This window comes from Giraffa tippelskirchi, chromosome 7, assembly GCF_054371585.1.
Source record: "Giraffa tippelskirchi isolate mGirTip1 chromosome 7, T2T-mGirTip1v1.2.pri, whole genome shotgun sequence".
Lineage (NCBI taxonomy): Eukaryota > Metazoa > Chordata > Mammalia > Artiodactyla > Giraffidae > Giraffa > Giraffa tippelskirchi.
The window spans coordinates 76,810,109-76,827,512 of record NC_137281.1 but is presented as its reverse complement, the minus strand read 5'-3'; the positions used below and the strand labels follow the sequence as shown (position 1 = coordinate 76,827,512).

Sequence of the window (17,404 nt, the reverse complement as noted above, 5' to 3'; positions counted from 1 at the left end):
TTTTCCAAATTTGCTGGTATATTGAGTGCAGCACTTTCACAGCATCATCTTCAAGGATTTGAAATAGCTCCACTGGAATTCCATCACACCCACTAGCTTTGTTTGTAGTGATGCTTCTTAAGGCCCAATTGACTTCGCATTCTAGGATGTCTGGCTCTAGTTGAGTGATCACACCATTGTGGTTATCTGGGTCATGAAGATCTTTCTTGTATACTTCTATGTATTCTTGCCACCTCTTCTTAATATCTTATGCTTCTGGTAGGTCCATACCATTTCTGTCCTTTATTGTGCCAATCTTTGCATGAAATGTTCCTTGTCATCTCTAGTTTTCTTGAAGAGCTCTCTAGTCTTTCCCATTCTATTGTTTCCCTCTATTTCTTTGCATTGATCACTAATAAAGCCTTTCTATCTCTCCTTGCTATGGCTTCCCTGATAGCTCAGTTGGTAAAGAATCTACTTGCAATGTAGGAGACCCTAGTTTGATTCCTGGGTCAGTAAGATCCCCTGGAGAAAGGATAGGCTACCCACTCCAGTATTCTTGGGCTTCCTTTGTGGCTCAGCTGGTAAAGAATCCACCTGCAATGTAGGAGACCTGAGTTCGATCCCTGGGTTGGGAAGATCCCCTGGAGAAGGGAAAGGCTACTCACTCCAGTATTCTGGCCTGGAGAATTCCATGGACTGTATAGTCCATGGGGTCGCAAAAAGTCGGGCATGACTGAGAGACTTTCACTTTCACAGGTTAGCTTAGGAAGCAACAATTGACTCATAGGACAAGTGTTATCTCTTACCTGTGTTTTTAAAGTACGTGTTCCTTACATTTTTATTGTTTGAGCATTAGTTTTCATTCATGTCTGAGGATGATATTACTGACAAGATCATTTCTTAATTCAGGGATATATAGGCATAGAGGTTAAATTTCATTAATATTAACTTCTAGGGCATTTTCTAATTCTTTCATATAGTATAAAAATATTACTGTGTAGTACTCTTGCCTGGAAAATCCCATGGACAGAGGGGCCTTGTGGGCTGCAGTCCAGGGATCGCTAAGAGTCGGACACGACTGAACGACTTCACTTTCACTTTTCACTTTCATGCATTGGAGAAGGAAATGGCAACCCACTCCAGTGTTCTTGCCTGGAGAATCCCGGGGACGGGGGAGCCTGGTGGGCTGCCATGGGGTCACACAGAGTCGGACATGACTGAAGCGACTTAGCAGCAGCAGTGAATATCATTCAAAATGGGCTCAGGGTACCTATAAATAATATTTTAATTAATTCATTTATTTTGTATTGAAATATAATTCATTTACAATGTTGTATTAGTTTCAGGTGTACAGCAAAATGATTCAGTTGTACATATTTTTTTCAGATCTTTTCTCATATAGGTTATTACAGAATATTGAGTAGAATTTCCTATGCTATACAATAGGTCCTTGTTGGTTATCTATTTTATGTGTAGTAATGTATGTATGTTATTCCCAAATTCCTAATTTATCCCTCCCCTTTTCCCCTTTGGTAACCATACATTTGTTGTCTATGTCTGTGAGTCTCTTTCTGTTTTGTAAATAAGTTCATCTGTATCATTTTTTTAGATTCAACTATATGTGATATCATATATTTATCTTTTGAAATAATTTAAAAGAAACATTCTTTAGCTATGCAGGCCAGTGATATACTCTAGGCACAGTCATTTTAAAAATTCATACGGATAAAATCTAAAGCTGAGTCTCATGAAAGACCCTTTGCTAGGCCTTCTCTTCATAAGCGGGGCATAAAATCATCTGTCTTATAGAAACCTTGAGAGAATTAAATGAGCTCATGATTTTAAAGCCCTAGGCATAGTGTCTGGCACATAGCAAATGCCTAATAAATTATAAATATTATTAATATTACTTATCTATTATGAATTTGTTACTTTAATTTTTCTCTTTTAAAGGAAGTTTTCTGGGGTTCCCCCCTTTCCTATTTCTTGTGATTAATGGATCCCTTACATTCCTGCTTGTGTGTGCTTGGTCGCTAAGTTGTGTCTGACTCTTTGCGACCCCATGAACTGTAGCCCACCAGGCTCAGACTCTGTCCATGGGATTTCCTAGACAAGAATACTGGAGTGGGTTGCCACTTCATTCTCCTGCTTAGACTTAGGTAAAATTGTAAATTTGGTGGAGTTGGGCTCCCCTTCCAGCACACCTTATTCCCCCACCCAGCAGCACCCCTTAAAGTCCCTATTCTTGGAAATTTTGGTCATGGCCAGCTTTCACCATAGCTCCTCTGAAGATGTGGCAGATACTGGCTTAAATAGCTCAGTGAAGGCAGCTCAAAGTAGATGAAAAGTTTGGGGTTGGGACTCCTGAGATCTTGGTTCAGTGTCTCTGTCTAAGTTAACTCAAACTTCTTTTAGACCCCAGATCCACCTCTATGAATGTTGGGAAGATCGTCTTTTAAGTGCAAGGGCTTTTGGATAAGGTTATTCAGACAATAGTTATCGTGAAGCCCCATCTTTCAAACCCACTTCAAGCTTCTTCCTTTACAAAACTGTAGCTGACAGAAGGCTGCCCCAGCCCCCCTCTCCTACACCAGAAAGAACTAATCATACTCCTTCTTGAGTTCCCACTGTACATACCTCTATCATAGCATCTGTCTGTTGGCCTTAGACATGCGTTAGACATTTTTTTTTGTTTTAAAATTTCAAAACACTGTGATTTTAACACTCATAGAATAAGCAGAAGTAACATTGAATCACATTTCAAATTGGTATAACTTATTTGTATGTGTCATATTTTACCATGTTTCCAGTTATCTCAAACTATTCTTTTTTCTGCTGATATGTTAAAACACTAAGCAGATGAAGTAATTTCAGCACTGAGCATGTTGTAATGTGGAGGGGAAGAGGTCATATCTCCTGAGGGACCTCCCAGAGGCTGCACGACCCTGTGCTTTTAGCTTTGAATACCCTGTGTCTAGTATCTGATACCCAGCAGGGGCATGACAACAGTTGAGTAAACAGTTGAAAGAAAATTCTGTAATAGGGACTCAGGAGGACCTCAAAGCTTCAAGATCTAAGTGAATCTCATAACAGCAAAGATTCAGATTCCGTAACAGGAGGTGAGGACTCTATTCAGGGTTTCCCAGAGCTCCAAAATTACACTGTTTAGTGCATGGCCACTCAGCATTGCACGCTTTTCCACACAATAAAGTGTGTGACTTCTTTTCATTACAATAATTCGCTTCCTATATAGACAGTAACTCTAAAAAGCACTCCTTGTCATCATATATCCACGATAGCAAGTCTTCTTTTTAAAAAGATAACAACAACAACAAAAAAACCTGTTGTAGAGTTCTTTCTGTATTTAGACAAACATTCTAACTATAATGAACTTGGTTTGTTTTGACTTGTGTTATCATGAATTCATCCTACATAGAACTCAGATGAACCAAGCTCTTCCTGTGTTTGTTGCTTTGTTTAACCCCAGTTGTCCCAACTTAAATAACATGGGTTCCAGTCTTCTTTGAATTTTTATCTGGCTTCATAAAAAAGCTTGTAGTTGGTCCTCAGTATCTGGATTACAGTGGAGGGGAAAGAATTGGACTTCAGTTTTGTAATTCTTTTAACCTTGGCCAGTGGAAGCTTTCTTTAGCTTCCTGTGTAGTCAGCAATTTAAAGTTGCAATATCCATAGAAATCATACTACATTGTGGGCTTGTCCTAAGAAGTTCTGGGTCAGTAAAGGAGTGAGTTGGGGAGGCTCTCAGGCAGAGGGGGTGTGAGGACTGCCCCTGCTGCTTCACTGAGAGGTGAAGTGAAAGTGAAGATCGCTCAGTTGTGTCCAACTCTTTGCGACCCCATGGACTATACAGTGCATGGAATTCTCCAGACCAGAATACTGGTAGCCTTTCCCTTCTCCAGGGGATCTTTCCAACCCAGGGATCGAACCTAGATCTCCCGCACTGCAGGCGGATTCTTTATCAGCTGAGGCACAAAGGAAACTAAGAGGTGAAGGGGCTTATTATACCCAATCCTTAATGTTTTGTGTGTAGAAAGAGCTGCATAAATCCCAAATGTTGGTGGTGGAGGACATGTTTGGCATGAAAGAGCATTTGCTTTCTTTGACCAGTAAAGAAATCAAAAGTATTGTTTCCTTCCTTTTCTTTCAGAGAGTAGTTAGTCTAGGAGAACTGTTTTGAGAATTTTGTCTTCCACATTATAAATCTAAGTCGTCAGGGATGTGACTTGAATATCACAAATTCTTTTTCCCCTAAAGATAAGGGATGGACACATATATGTCGAAGCCTTACGCCAGCGCCTCACCTGGGTCAGCCTTCTTCCCCTGCACTCTCAGTGCTCCTAGCCTCTGACCATTTTCTCACATCTGTCCCATGTCCTTGGCATTCTTGTTGCATAGAGCTGTGTCTCCATTACTAGCTAAATGTCTCTGCTGAGGAGTCATGGCTCACCTGTTTGTATGGTTGGTTACTAATAAATATGAAACTCCTGAAGTTTGCATGATTCCTACTTTTCTTAATGCATAAGAGTGGACTCAAGGTCATCCCTATAACATTGTCACTCTCACTTGCTTGCACTGCATTGGGAAGAGCCCTGAGTGTGCCCGGGGGACTGCACTAGGAATGAAACTGTCATCTGTCATGTGTCGTGGGAAAGGAGGTGGGGGGAGGTTGAAAAGCACAGCATTAGAGAATAAGCTCTTTAATCAGAATGTCTGTATCTGACTAATTTTGTAGCCCACACAGGGCTCATTGTGATGCCTTTCACAGTACAAGCTCAGTATGTTTCCTGTGTGAACTGACAATGCAACCCAGTGGGTTAATACGTTCCAGGAACCCTTATTCTGAAGAAGGGGGAAAAGTAGGCATTTTGGAGTTGCTTTAACATCATATTTCAAAAAAGTGTATTTCCTTCTTAGGAAAGGCTTATTTCAGGTAGAAACTGAGCCACACCTTGTGCACTGCCCACCAGTCCCACTGTCCAGAGTCATCAGGTGCAAGGGTACCTTTCATAACCCACCATCACAATATCAAGCCTTGTGTGTTTCTGCTTAGGTAGTTCTGGTACAATTATCAGAAGTTATTACCCTTAAGTCTCGCCTAGTCTGAAGGAATACCTGGCCGATGCTGTCATCCGAGGACTAAGAAATATTTGTCTAGATGTTTGATCCAATCTGTATTTTTATTTAATGTGTAATTGGCGAGAAAATAGCAAAGACAAATTTAAATGCTTGCATCTCTAACCTTGTCACAGTGTCTGAGCATTCATTCATCATCATTATCTTGGATTCCTGTAGCCAGCCGACTTCATAGGAAAGCAGGCACTGAAACAGATTAAAGCCAAGGGGCTGAAACGGAGACTGGTCTGCCTCACCTTGGCAACGGACAATGTTGATCCGGAGGGAAATGAAAGCATCTGGTATGATGGCAAGGTGAGTGCTGAAGCCCCATGGTGAGGGGCCACCACAGTGTTCCTGCAGCAGAAACTCCTTGTCTGTTTCTGTTTACAGATTTTTGCTAGGTATTTATCTATTGTTGAGATGACACTCTTTTGGATTCAGAACTGACAGTCAAGAGACAGAGATTACTTAACTGAAAGGAAAATGTGAAATGTTGCTCATTTTGGAAAACATCATGTTCTATATGTTTTAATGAAAGACAATAAACTGCTAGACTTGAATACACTGGACAATGAGGAAGGTACAGTTTAGAAAATTAGGAGGTAAAATGACCTATTGACTCGCCACATCCATATCAGTGGATACAAGAGTAAGACTTTATAAAGAATTTGGTGTTCTGACTTAGCTTCTCTGGGATCTTTCAGAAGGAGGCAATTCTGACCTCAGCACATTAACAGAAAAAAATTCAAATGAAAACTTTTATGACAAGGGAGGGTAGAACTTTAGAAAGTAAAGTGGAAATCTTTCAGTTCTTCAGAAGAAGTTAGATCACCTTCTTCTCCCTTTGGGATGCTACATTTCATTCTCTCTCTTGGTAAAGCTAGAGTTAGATAACTTATCAACAGAAGTTCACCTCCTCCCTCTTTTATGACTGTTTATAAAACCCACTTTGGCTCAGCATTTTGGTGTGTTTTACCTGGTGATACCAAACAGTGTAAAGAATCTGCCTGCAGTGTAGAAGAAGCAGTTCGATCCTGTGGTCAGGAAGATCCCCTAGAGAAGGAAATAGCAACCCACTCCAATATTCTTGTCTGGGAAATCCCATGGACAGCGGAGCCTGTTGGGCTACAGTCCATGGGGTCGCAATGAGTCGGACACGTCTTAGTGACTAAATAACAAGCAACAACAACAACAAAAACCAACAACCAGACAGGGGTTATCAGGCAGGGACAACGTGGCAACCAAAGGGCCTTTAAGACTCACCTAATAGCTGTTCTGTATTGAGCAGGGTCTGCTCGGCCAACACCCACAGATTCAGAGATTCTGTGCTAAAGTTTTTTTCTCATGCATTGTAGCTTACTTAATATTTGTTTCCATTTTCCCATCAGTTCAGTGACAAAAAGCACTGGAGGTGGGGAGAGCCAGTGGCATCAAATCTTAGCTTTCAGTTTACTAAAGAAATGGCATCTGGCCTAAGGGGTCACTTTGACATGGAGCTAACATGTATAGATTTCCTACTTGTGCTGGATATTTTTCATGTCGTCCAATTTACTTTTATAACTACCCTCTCAGATACGTATGATCATTCCCATTTAAAGATGAGGCTTTGGGATTCACAGAGATTAAGCAACTTGCTTGAGGTCACACACTATGACATGTGGTTGGCAGAGTTGACTTCTGACCTAGGTACAGTTGGACTTAAAATTGCTTATCCTCTCTTCCAAGCCATGTTGAATTCCCCCATTTTCTCCCTTCTCTGTCTCTTATGGCCCCTGTATTTTCCTAAGCACTTCACTGTATACCACAGTTCTTGCACACCTCAGTAACAGATGGATGTCATAGTTGATACTATGAAACCAGTAGATCTTTTCTCAGATCTGAAGCTTTTTCTCAAATGCCTCAGCTTTAACTGTGTTGAGTTTGCTCTTCTGTTTGTACCATACTTACTCTTAACTCACAGTCTCCACTTCCTCTTTCTGTTCCAGATCCCTGGTTCAGTCCTCTTTTCTTAATACGTTCTTTTTCTGGTTTCAGATTTGTCCATGATTTCCACTGACAATCCCTCTGCCATTAGCTAACTGCATGAGCCTCTCTGTGTCTTGGTGTTCTTATCTGTAAAATAAAGCCACTGAGCGTGATAATGTCTGAAGTTCTTTCTGCCTCTTGTTGATTTTTCCCTTGTCGCTATATTTTGTCCCCCACCTCACCTTTGAATTTGTTGTACATTTTTCATTCTATTCTCATTAAGCTTTCTTGGTCTTCTGATATGGTCCACACCCATCCTTCTTCTGGCTGTTTCACTTGGCCATGGAATGAAGGACCGATTATGTTGGAACATTCTGTATGCAACCCCACCACTGACCGTGATCCACTGACAGATTTCTAGTCATCTTAAATGTGACCATACCCAACTTAAAAAAACTGGAATCCTGTACCTTAAACTTATACAATGTTATATGTCAATGATAGCACAACAAATCTGGGAGAAAAAAGAAAAACCCTGGAAACCCAAGTTCTATTTTTAAATTTTATTTCCTTTGCCCTCTCTGTGCACTGAATTATCTTGTTATATTTTTCATCTTTCCATTACATGCCATCTGTTTATAGTTGCCAATCCAATTGCAATTTTAGTTATTAATAATATTTCTCAGGGACTCCCCTGGTGGTGGAAATCTTGAGCAAATCTGAAACTAGGGACTTTCCTGGTGGTTAAGACATTGCCTCCCAAGGCAAGGGTTGTGGGTTCAATCCGTGGTCAGAGAGCTAAGATCCCACATGCTACGTGGCCAAAAAAGAAAGACATAAAACAGAAGCAATATTGTAGCAAATTCAAAAAAGACTTTGAAAAAATATTTAAAAAATACTTCTCTTAAATTTCCTGATATCAGCGTGTCTGCTTTTTGATGCTTAAATCATTTTATCATGAGGGTGACCCTCTTTGACCTACTTTATACTCTAGAATGATATGAAATCTTTTTTTTATTTTTATTTCCTGACTTTATCTGGACTTATACTGCCTTTGGTATTTGATATTATATTCTTGCAGGTAGGTATTTGCAATGCTAGCAATAGGATTAATTGCTAGCATTGCAAATATCATTAATTTGTTCAACAAATCTGAATGTCTACTAAGTGACAGCAATATTCTAGGTACTAAGGATGCAGCAGTGAACAAATCAGACAATCCCTGCCCCCGTGGAGCTTATATTCTAGGGAGGGGAGAGACAAATAATGAACATTAAATAAAATAAATAGCATGTCAGAAGGTGATCAGTACTTTGGGGAGATGTTAAGTCTCATTGGGAGATGGCAGTGCTGGAGGAATGGATTATGATTTTAGGTGAGGTTTCATTTTTAAAAATCAAGGCATAAGAGTATGCATGCTTCTGCTGCTGCTGCTAAGTCACTTCAGTCGTGTCTGACTCTGTGCGACCCCATAGACGGCAGCCCACCAGGCTCCTCTGTCCCTGGGATTCTCCAGGCAAGAATACTGGAGTGGGTTGCCATTTCCTTCTCCAAGAGTATGCATGAGAAGGGTTTTAATTCAGTAAAAAAAAACAAACCAGTTTTGAAGAAAAACGTTTTGATAAGGAAGTTGGGAGAGTTTAGAAAGTCTTCTTTTTCATTATTAATAAACTAAAACACACAGGGATAGCCAAATAAATATATCATCCAATTTAAATTATGTTCCCTCTTTCAAAGACTATTTACCATGTTCTCTTCCCTATGTCTGTTACAGGCATCTTTAAGTCAAATAATTAAGAAAAGAATGAGACAAGGCTAAAAATAAATGAAGCTTGTTTACGTTGGTAAAAAGAAGGCCGACATTTGAGTTCACAAAGAATATGAGACTGTATTAGGCAGAGGGTGAAGACAAGTTGTTCTCATGATTCACTGAGCAAAATGAAACAATGAATTTAATTGAATTTGGAAAATGTTAAAGTAGAACGATATAAAATTTATGCTAGGGAAAACCTTTCCCTGGAGACATAGTAATAAGATCAAAGGAAAGACCAGAGTTCTAAAATACTCTGAGCTACCAATTCCTGGATTAGAGAGAAATTAAGGGAGAAATAAAAGTAATCAAACAGAAAGTGACACATTCAATAACTATTTTAAGAATAGCATTCACAAAATAAACATGCTATTTAAGTTACTAATGCAGAAATAACTGCCAGATGAATTACTGCTGGATTTTAAGGGATGGGGAGACCTGAGGAAACAGGGCACACAATCTCTGAAGAGGGATTGTGGGTTTTTGATCCAGTGAGTTAGGGAATTTGACCAAGAGATTCGCTTAGGATTCTTCCTGTTTTATTAAGATGCCCAAGAAAATTAGGTTAACTTTTCCAGTGTTCCAAACGCAGATCTCTGTTTTAGAGACTTGGAAGTGAAACCAAAGTTATCAATATCTTTCAAAAAGCAATGATTAGAACTCCAACTACCTTGACCCAAATCCCAGATTTATATCATGGATCTCTAGAGATCTAGAGCAGAAGAACCACTTTGAAACATGTGTGTTATTTCAGAAATACCTTAGCAGCTAATAATCTACCAGAGAGAAGCTTTTGCTAATGAATGCATTCACTTTATAAATCACCATAATAAGTTCAGAAATTATATGGAGAGCTGCTGATTTGGGGTTTCAATGAGATAATTAAAAACTGGGTCTGCAGAGATAGGAGCCTGTATTTAATGTCATAAATGTGTGAGCATCTAAAAGACTGGAAATGCTGTGACATGACTGTTGCCTGTTGTGGGCCCTTTGCTGAGGCAGCTAAAACATCACCAGGCTGCTTCATGCTCATGGGTGTTTTCAAGCACCAGCTGTACACAGCCACTGTGCTAGGCAGTGAGGCTATAAGGATTAGTGCAACATTGTGTAGCCAGGAAAAGCCATTTTGAGTTGGGCTATATGTTGTCTTACTTTTAAGATATGTGGCATTTAAATCTGTATTGTAATTTTTTGGCATTTTACTCTTTTTCTTGCATCTAGAGCTAAAGAAGATAAAGTTAACATTTAAGTGCCTAGCAGTTATCAGGAATCGTTAAATGCTCTTTATATTCATATGGGCTTCCCTCGTGGCTCAGCCGGTAAAGAATCCACCTGCAATGTGGGAGACCTGGGTTTGATCCCTGGGTTGGGAAGATCCCCTGAAGAAGGGCATGGCAACCCATGCCAGTATTCTTGCCTGGAGGCTTCCCATGGACAGAGGAGGCTGGTGGGCTACAGTCCGTGGGGTCTCAAAGAGTCGGGCATGACTGAGCAACTAAGCACAACAACAACAATATTTATATAGAAGATTCACTTTACACTGAATGTTGATATACTAACAGTTTAATTCAGCACTTTTCTGACAGGTCATTTTCTAAATGCTAACAGGAACAGTTGACTAGGTTTGCTTTAGGATTTTTAGGTTTTTCTCCTTTTTATCTATTATTGCCATGCTAGTTTGATGGAAGAGAATTTTTTAAAGTTTAAAATGGAAATATGTCATTCTTCCTATCAAATCACTTGGCATGAAACTGAGCAAAATAAATAGATACATATTCTGAGAAATGTTTTTCATAATTTTAAACTTTCATTAATCTTCTCAAAAAAGTGAAGTTTTTTTCCTGGTATTATCCTCACAGACAGCATATCATAAAACTTTGTAAGTTGAACATATCTTTTGAGAGTTTTCATCTGAAGAGGAAACACACAATTCAGTTCAGTCGCTCAGTCATGTCCGACTCTTTGTGACCCCATGAACCTCAGCACGCCAGGCCTCCCTGTCCATCACCAACTCCTGGAATCCACCCAAACTCATGTCCATTGAGTCGGTGATGCCATCCAACCATCTCATCCTAGCTGTGACCAAAACGCCGAGGACGGTGGGGTCTTGTTTTTCAGGTGGTTGGCAACACGACCTCCGGGAGCTATAGTTACCGCATCCAGAAGAGTCTGGCTTTCGCGTATGTCCCTGTAGAGCTCAGTAAAGTGGGACAACAAGTTGAAGTTGAACTATTGGGCAAAAATTACCCTGCAGTTGTCATACAAGAACCCTTGGTGTTAACAGAACCAACCAGAAGCCGGCTCCAAAAAAGAGGTGGAAAGGACAAAATTTGAAAAGACTTTGAAGAGGCAAATGAATTATGGTTGCAATATGCTTGTACTCAGAATTATAACTGATTGGCCAGGGAATGGGGAAACCAAAAATTTATTTCAAAATCATCAAAATCTAGATTAAGAATACTAAATCCTTTCTCTTGTTTTCTAAGGAAGATAGAGTAATGGATGAATGATTTACATTGTTTCAAATGAAGATCCTTGAAATCAATGTTTTTGTTATCCTATATTGTTGTTTATAAAACTCCATTAGCAAAACATTTAAGTGTTTGCTAACACACAACTGAAGTAGAAAACATATAATTTTAGAAACATTTGATATGGTTCTTGTTAACTGAAAACAAATTATGTTTCACATAAAAACAAATGAAGTATTGATGTATTTACTTCATTGAAAAATACTTGTTGAATAAGGGATCATTTTAATTTTTCATAATGTGCCTAGGAAGAAAACAGTTAAATTTAATATTGGTGTGTGTAACATTTTTATTCAGTACCTTGAAATGTTTACTTTCTTAATGACTTCTCTGAAGGCAGTTTTATGGGACATCATTATTGTCCTTTCAAAGGTTGTTTTAGAAGACAAATTGCAAAAAAGAACAGAGTCTTCCAAAGGAAGAGATACTTGTAAACCTTCTGAGATGAAGCTGAAAAATAAATAGATTGTGCCAGGACAAACACAGCTTGAATACTGAACACCTCTCTTTGGGAAAGAATTAATGCAGGTTGACATTGCATTGTGCCGTTCTGGATACCATTTCACAAACAGTTGACAAAGCAGGTCAAATAAGAGCTTAAGAGCTGACAGGATTCCTTACCACTGTGTATAGCAAGAAACAAAAGCCGTTTAGAAATAATGCTTTGATACACCTCTTGAAATTATTTGCATCTAGTTGAATAAATCAAATTTTTCAAAAAAAGGTAGTTTGTCATTTATCATTTGTTCTGTACACACATTTGCTGCCTAGGAAAAGTTCAATAAATGTGTATTAAAGAAAGCTGAATGTGAAGCATGATAAGATTCTGTAGTTAGATTTTTAAATAATCTCTTAACTTGTAAGTTTTAAAAATGTGACAAATTTACCTGTAAATTTTTATAAAAGTAGTCATGTATTGGAACTCTTCAGCATGCTATTCATTTATCTTTGGTATCTCATCTTACATAAGAAATGAAGAAAATCCCTTTGAAAACACGCATTTTCTAATTATCAAGAGTATTACCCAGACCCTTTCTCTCAGCTCTGATATAGGTATAGGTATTTCTCATTCTTTGCCTTTCTGTAGCCTAATTGCTAATTGTGTTAAAACTAATGAAACAATTGAAAAAATATAATACTACATCAGTAGTACAATTTAATAGTTATCTAAGTTTTAACTTTTCAGTGACTAATTACTGGAAAATTATTTACATAAAATATTATGATATCAGACTCCAATCAAAGGAACAGTACCTGGAAGGAGAAGGCAATTGACTATGCAAAAACAAAATCCAAAAAAATGGTCATTTTTTTTTTAAATAAAATTCAAATTTCCAAGAATGCGGGAGAAACAACAAAAGATTCTGATCTTACATTGCTAGAAGAAATCAGTAAAGCAGTATTTGAATGTCTTCATCTTTTTCACCAAAAATTGGGCACTTGCTCTAAATCAACAGATTGAACAATGTCAAAGTTTGTTGTCAACCATTTTCTCTAATTTTAACAGATAAAGAAAAACTTTAGAAATATTTACTGTATGTAATATAAATATATGATGAATTTTCTGATGAAGATATTTTAGTGGAAATTTTTAAACACAGACATGTTTGAAAGCCACTATAAATGTTCCCAAAGCACCAAAGACAGTATTGCAATTCCTGGAGTTTGTTGTGAAAGATTTTTATGAATTTCTGCCAAAGTTGTACATCTGTTGCTCATGTAAAAGAAAATTAAAGGCTTAAAAAATATTCTTCAATCAACTTTGCAAAGATAACTGGAAAAATCTGGGTATACTGCCTGGTAACATTAATATATGAAGAAGAAAAAAATCAGTGAAATCACTACAAAGCTTATAATAGAAAAGGTTTATTATTCACAGGTAGCAGACCAATTTGTGAGTATAAATATTCTCCTTTTTCAAAACTAATATAGTTTAAAAATATTAACTTATTTTTTATACTCAAACATTTATTTCTATTTTTCTTATTACTGGCCTGACTATATATCCAAAGTTTAACAGAATTTTTTTATCCTTTGTGTTTTTTTCCTGGTAGTTATTATTCATTTCATTCTTATTACTAAAAATAATTGTATGGGACTTCCCTGGTGGCTCAGACAGTAAAGCGTCTGCCTACAATGCGGCAGACCCGGGTTCAATCCCTGGGTCGGGAAGATCTCCTGGAGGAGGAAATGACAACCCACTTCAGTCTTCTCGCCTGGAGAATCCCATGGACGGAGGAGCCTGGTAGGCTATAGTCCATGGGGGTGCAAAGAGTCGGACACAACTGAGCGACTTCACTTTCACTACTCATTTCATTATTATTACTAAAAATAATTGTATAATCTAAAAGAGGGAGAGCATCACTAAAAAATGGTCATCCTGGCTGGCTTCTTCTCATGTCTGGCACCTGTCTAAGGCTGATGGCAGCACCTTGGGCTGGCAGGGCACCTGTCTCCACGTGGCCTCACTATGTGATTATCTTGCCAGGTAGTTCAAAGGAGGAAACTTAACATGGAAAACCAGTGAGAGATGCCAGCTGCCAAGCTGACACTATGACTCATACAGGTTGGAGCTGCTAGTGGGAGCTGGAACCATAGAAAAGATATATCCATGCTGGTAACATCCTGTTTCTTGACCAGAGAGGTGGTTGGTTGAGTCTGTCCACTTTGTGAGAATTCATTGACCTATGTACAGTGTTGTGCACTATCTTAAGCACACAAAAAATGCTATGTCAAAATCTTTTTATGCGAATGGTACTATTTTCCACTCTCTACTCTCATCTAGTTGGTTTTGAGGAGGTGATAAGCAACAAGCAGGATAAGAAGGTCAAAGGAGTTTCAATTTGAGTTGGCCATAGCAGTTTTTAATCAGATTCTCAATTTTAGACACTGCGAGAATTTTCAGAGATGAAGGAAATATCTCTTCTTTTTAAAAAACTGATCCTCTTCTTCTCAATACACATACTTACACTAACAGACAAAACAAAATCAACAATAAATGGAAGATACTTCTTAGAGAGGATTACCTTCCTACATGCTTGTAAGCTTGATGATTCTTAATGCTTTGACAGTAGTTAGCACGGATAACGGTTAATGCACATAACTGATGCATGTAACCACTGGCAACTTAAACTCATCTCCAAGTTTAAAATGTGACCTTATAGGCCTTTAAGAAGACTCTGACTCCCTCTGCTTCCCTTGTGGCTCAGCTGGTAAAAAATCTGCTCGCAATGTGGGAGACCTGGGTTCAGTCCCTGGGTTGGGAAGATCCCCTGGAGAAGGGAAAGGCTATCCACTCCAGTATGCTGGCCTGGAGAATTCCATGGACTCTATAGTCCATGGAGTCACAAAAAGTTGGACATGACTGAGTGACTTTCACTTCACTTGACCCTCTCACTTAGATATGGTAGAAACAAATCCCATCCCAAATTGATTTTCAAAGCTAAATATATTTTGAAAATAGTTTAATAGCTAAACATCTAAAATGACAAAGTTTGTCTGTTCTTTCTGATGTTCAAGTCTATCTCCTTCTAAACTATTCAAGGTATTAATGGGGCAATGAGTAACGCCAACCACAATTTACCACATTTGGTTAGTAAACTTCAGTTTTTCTCTCTGAAGAAAGGCCTCTTGCCATTCTTATCTCTACCCCCAATGGTTAAACCTTTAGGGAAACAGTCTTTGAACGCAATGTTTATCATATTCAGAGGCACTGAAACCAAACAGGTTGAGACAAGCATTGAACAGAGACTTCATGACTTCTGAGCATAGCTTGTAGCCCATTAGAACCACGACAAGAAGCCAAGACTCTGCAAACCAGAGAAATAAAGAAGTACAGCAAAAGCATCTGCATGATTTTCTCAGTGCATGGCCTGTGGGCTTACAGCCCTGTTCTGGGGGCATATTTATTCTTGGCCCTCTGTCCTAACTTAAAATGAATTTTACTTTTTGTTTAAATGTAAATTATGTTACTACCAAATTATTAATAATAATATTATTAGGAACAGATAATACATGCTCAGAGTTTAAAATTTAGATATAAACGATATATTGTGAAAGTTAGTTTGCCTCCTCTCCCTGTCCAGGATCAGCTGCCTCTCAAGAGACATCCAGTGTTATCATTTCTTCTATATCCTTTCTGAGATAAGTATGTAAGCATTTATCTCTTTCAATATATGAATATATGTGTGTGTGTATATATACACATTTATACATGTAATTTTGTTGTTGCTGTTCAGTCACCAAGTCATGTCTGACTTTTCATGACCAAATGGACTGCAACATGCCAGGCTTCCCTGTCCCTCACCATCACCCCGAGTTTGCCTAAGCTCATGTCCATTGAATTGGTGATACTATCCAACCATACATGTAATTTTAAGCAAATTAAGACATACCAAGAATAATGTTCTTTGCCAAACTTAAAAAAAATTAACAGTATATCTTGGAGATTATTCCATATCACCCTTTTAAATGATAGCTTAGTGTCTCATAATTATTTTGACCAGGCCTAGCTATTTACATTTTTCTAATAAAAATAAGGCTAAAATGAATATCTTGATGTATATGATATTTCTCACACTGAGTATATCTGGAGGATAAATTCCTATAACTGGGATTGCTGGATTAAAGTATATGTGCATTTTGATAGATATGCAAAATTGTTCCCATAGGGGTTATGCCAAATTTCACTTCTGTGATTCATATATGAGGGCTTGTTTTACTCAAAATAGTTAAGTTCTCACTAGTATCAGTGGTATACTACTGGTTTCAATTTGTATTTCTCCTTTGAGTGAGGTTAAATATATATTCATATATTTAATAACTACTTACATTTCCTTTTCTGTAAATTATTAGGTTCCTATATTTTGCCTATTTAAAAGTGTATGTTGATCTTTTTCTTACTGACTTTAGGAGTTAAACGATTTTAAACTATGGGCCAAATAGGTTTTGTGTGGGTTAGAATGTAAATTAGGTGACTCTAATATCTTTTCTATGTAAAAAATATATCCCAAGTTCCAAGCACCTCATCTACCAAACAATTAAGTTTAATACCTATTTGTGAGTTAGGAGCTGCCTTTCTTTCAGTCCTAATTTTTGCATTTTCAAACTGATGGGAATGTTTTTTTATCTGTATTATTTTATGTGCTTATGTAGTGGGGAACCCTAAAAAAATCAATGATTAAATTAACTCAAACAATAAAATAATTATTTGGCAGAATATAAATTACCATATAGAAGTCAGTAGCCTTCATGTTCACAAATAATAACTAGTTAAAAGATAGAGGAAAAGTTAAAGAAAGCCCCATTTCAGTAGCAACAGAGAAGATAAAATACTTAGGCATAAATTTAACAAGAAAAGTACAAAGTCAATATGAGGAAAAATGTTAAAACACTTCTAAAAGACACAAATGTAGACTTTAATAAATGAAAGATAACCTTTTATTTTAGATAGGCAATTTCATGTAAAGATTTAAGCTGTCCTTAGTTTATAAATTTAATGCAATTCCAATAAAATACCAACAAACAGGTTGATATTAAAGTTTATGTAAAACATGCAGGAATAGTCAGAAAAATAATTAAAAGCTCTGAGGAGTCAGTCCCCATCACTCATTAAAATATATTGTAAAGCCTCTATAACTGAATCCGTGTGGTATTGAGTTCATGAGTCAACAGGTAGGACAGTGGAATAGAAAGCCCAGAAATAGACCCACACATAAGGCGGGTTCTTTACCTGCTGAGTCACAAGGGAAGCCCAAGAATACTGAACTGGGTAGCCTATCCCTTCTCCAGTGGATCTTCCCGACCCAGGAATCAAACCGGGGTCTCCTGGATTACAGGCAGATTCTTTACCAACTGACCTATCAGTTCAGTTCAGTTGCTCAGTCGTGTCCGACTCTTTGCGACCCCATGAATTGCAGCACGCCAGGCCTCTCTGTCCATCACCAACTCCCAGAGTCCACCCAAACCCATGTCCATCGAG

At 38.0% G+C, this 17,404-nt stretch overlaps 1 protein-coding gene across 3 annotated transcripts in view; it reads left to right on the top strand.

Moving 5' to 3' along the window:
* Window positions 1-14,165, top strand: part of DMGDH (dimethylglycine dehydrogenase) — a 155,374-nt gene extending 141,209 nt beyond the window's left edge. For 2 of the 3 annotated variants that reach the window (XM_081505956.1, XM_081505955.1), the window contains exons 15-16: window positions 5,296-5,430; window positions 11,012-12,147. In XM_081505956.1, the coding sequence (XP_081362082.1) occupies window positions 5,296-5,430; window positions 11,012-11,227 (351 nt within the window). In that variant the 3' untranslated portion in view covers window positions 11,228-12,147. Of the gene's footprint in view, window positions 1-5,295; window positions 5,431-11,011; window positions 12,148-13,478; window positions 13,670-13,912 lie in introns of those variants that run through there. The other variant, XM_081505960.1, reaches the window with a different exon arrangement.
* The last annotated feature ends 3,239 nt before the right edge of the window (window positions 14,166-17,404 follow it).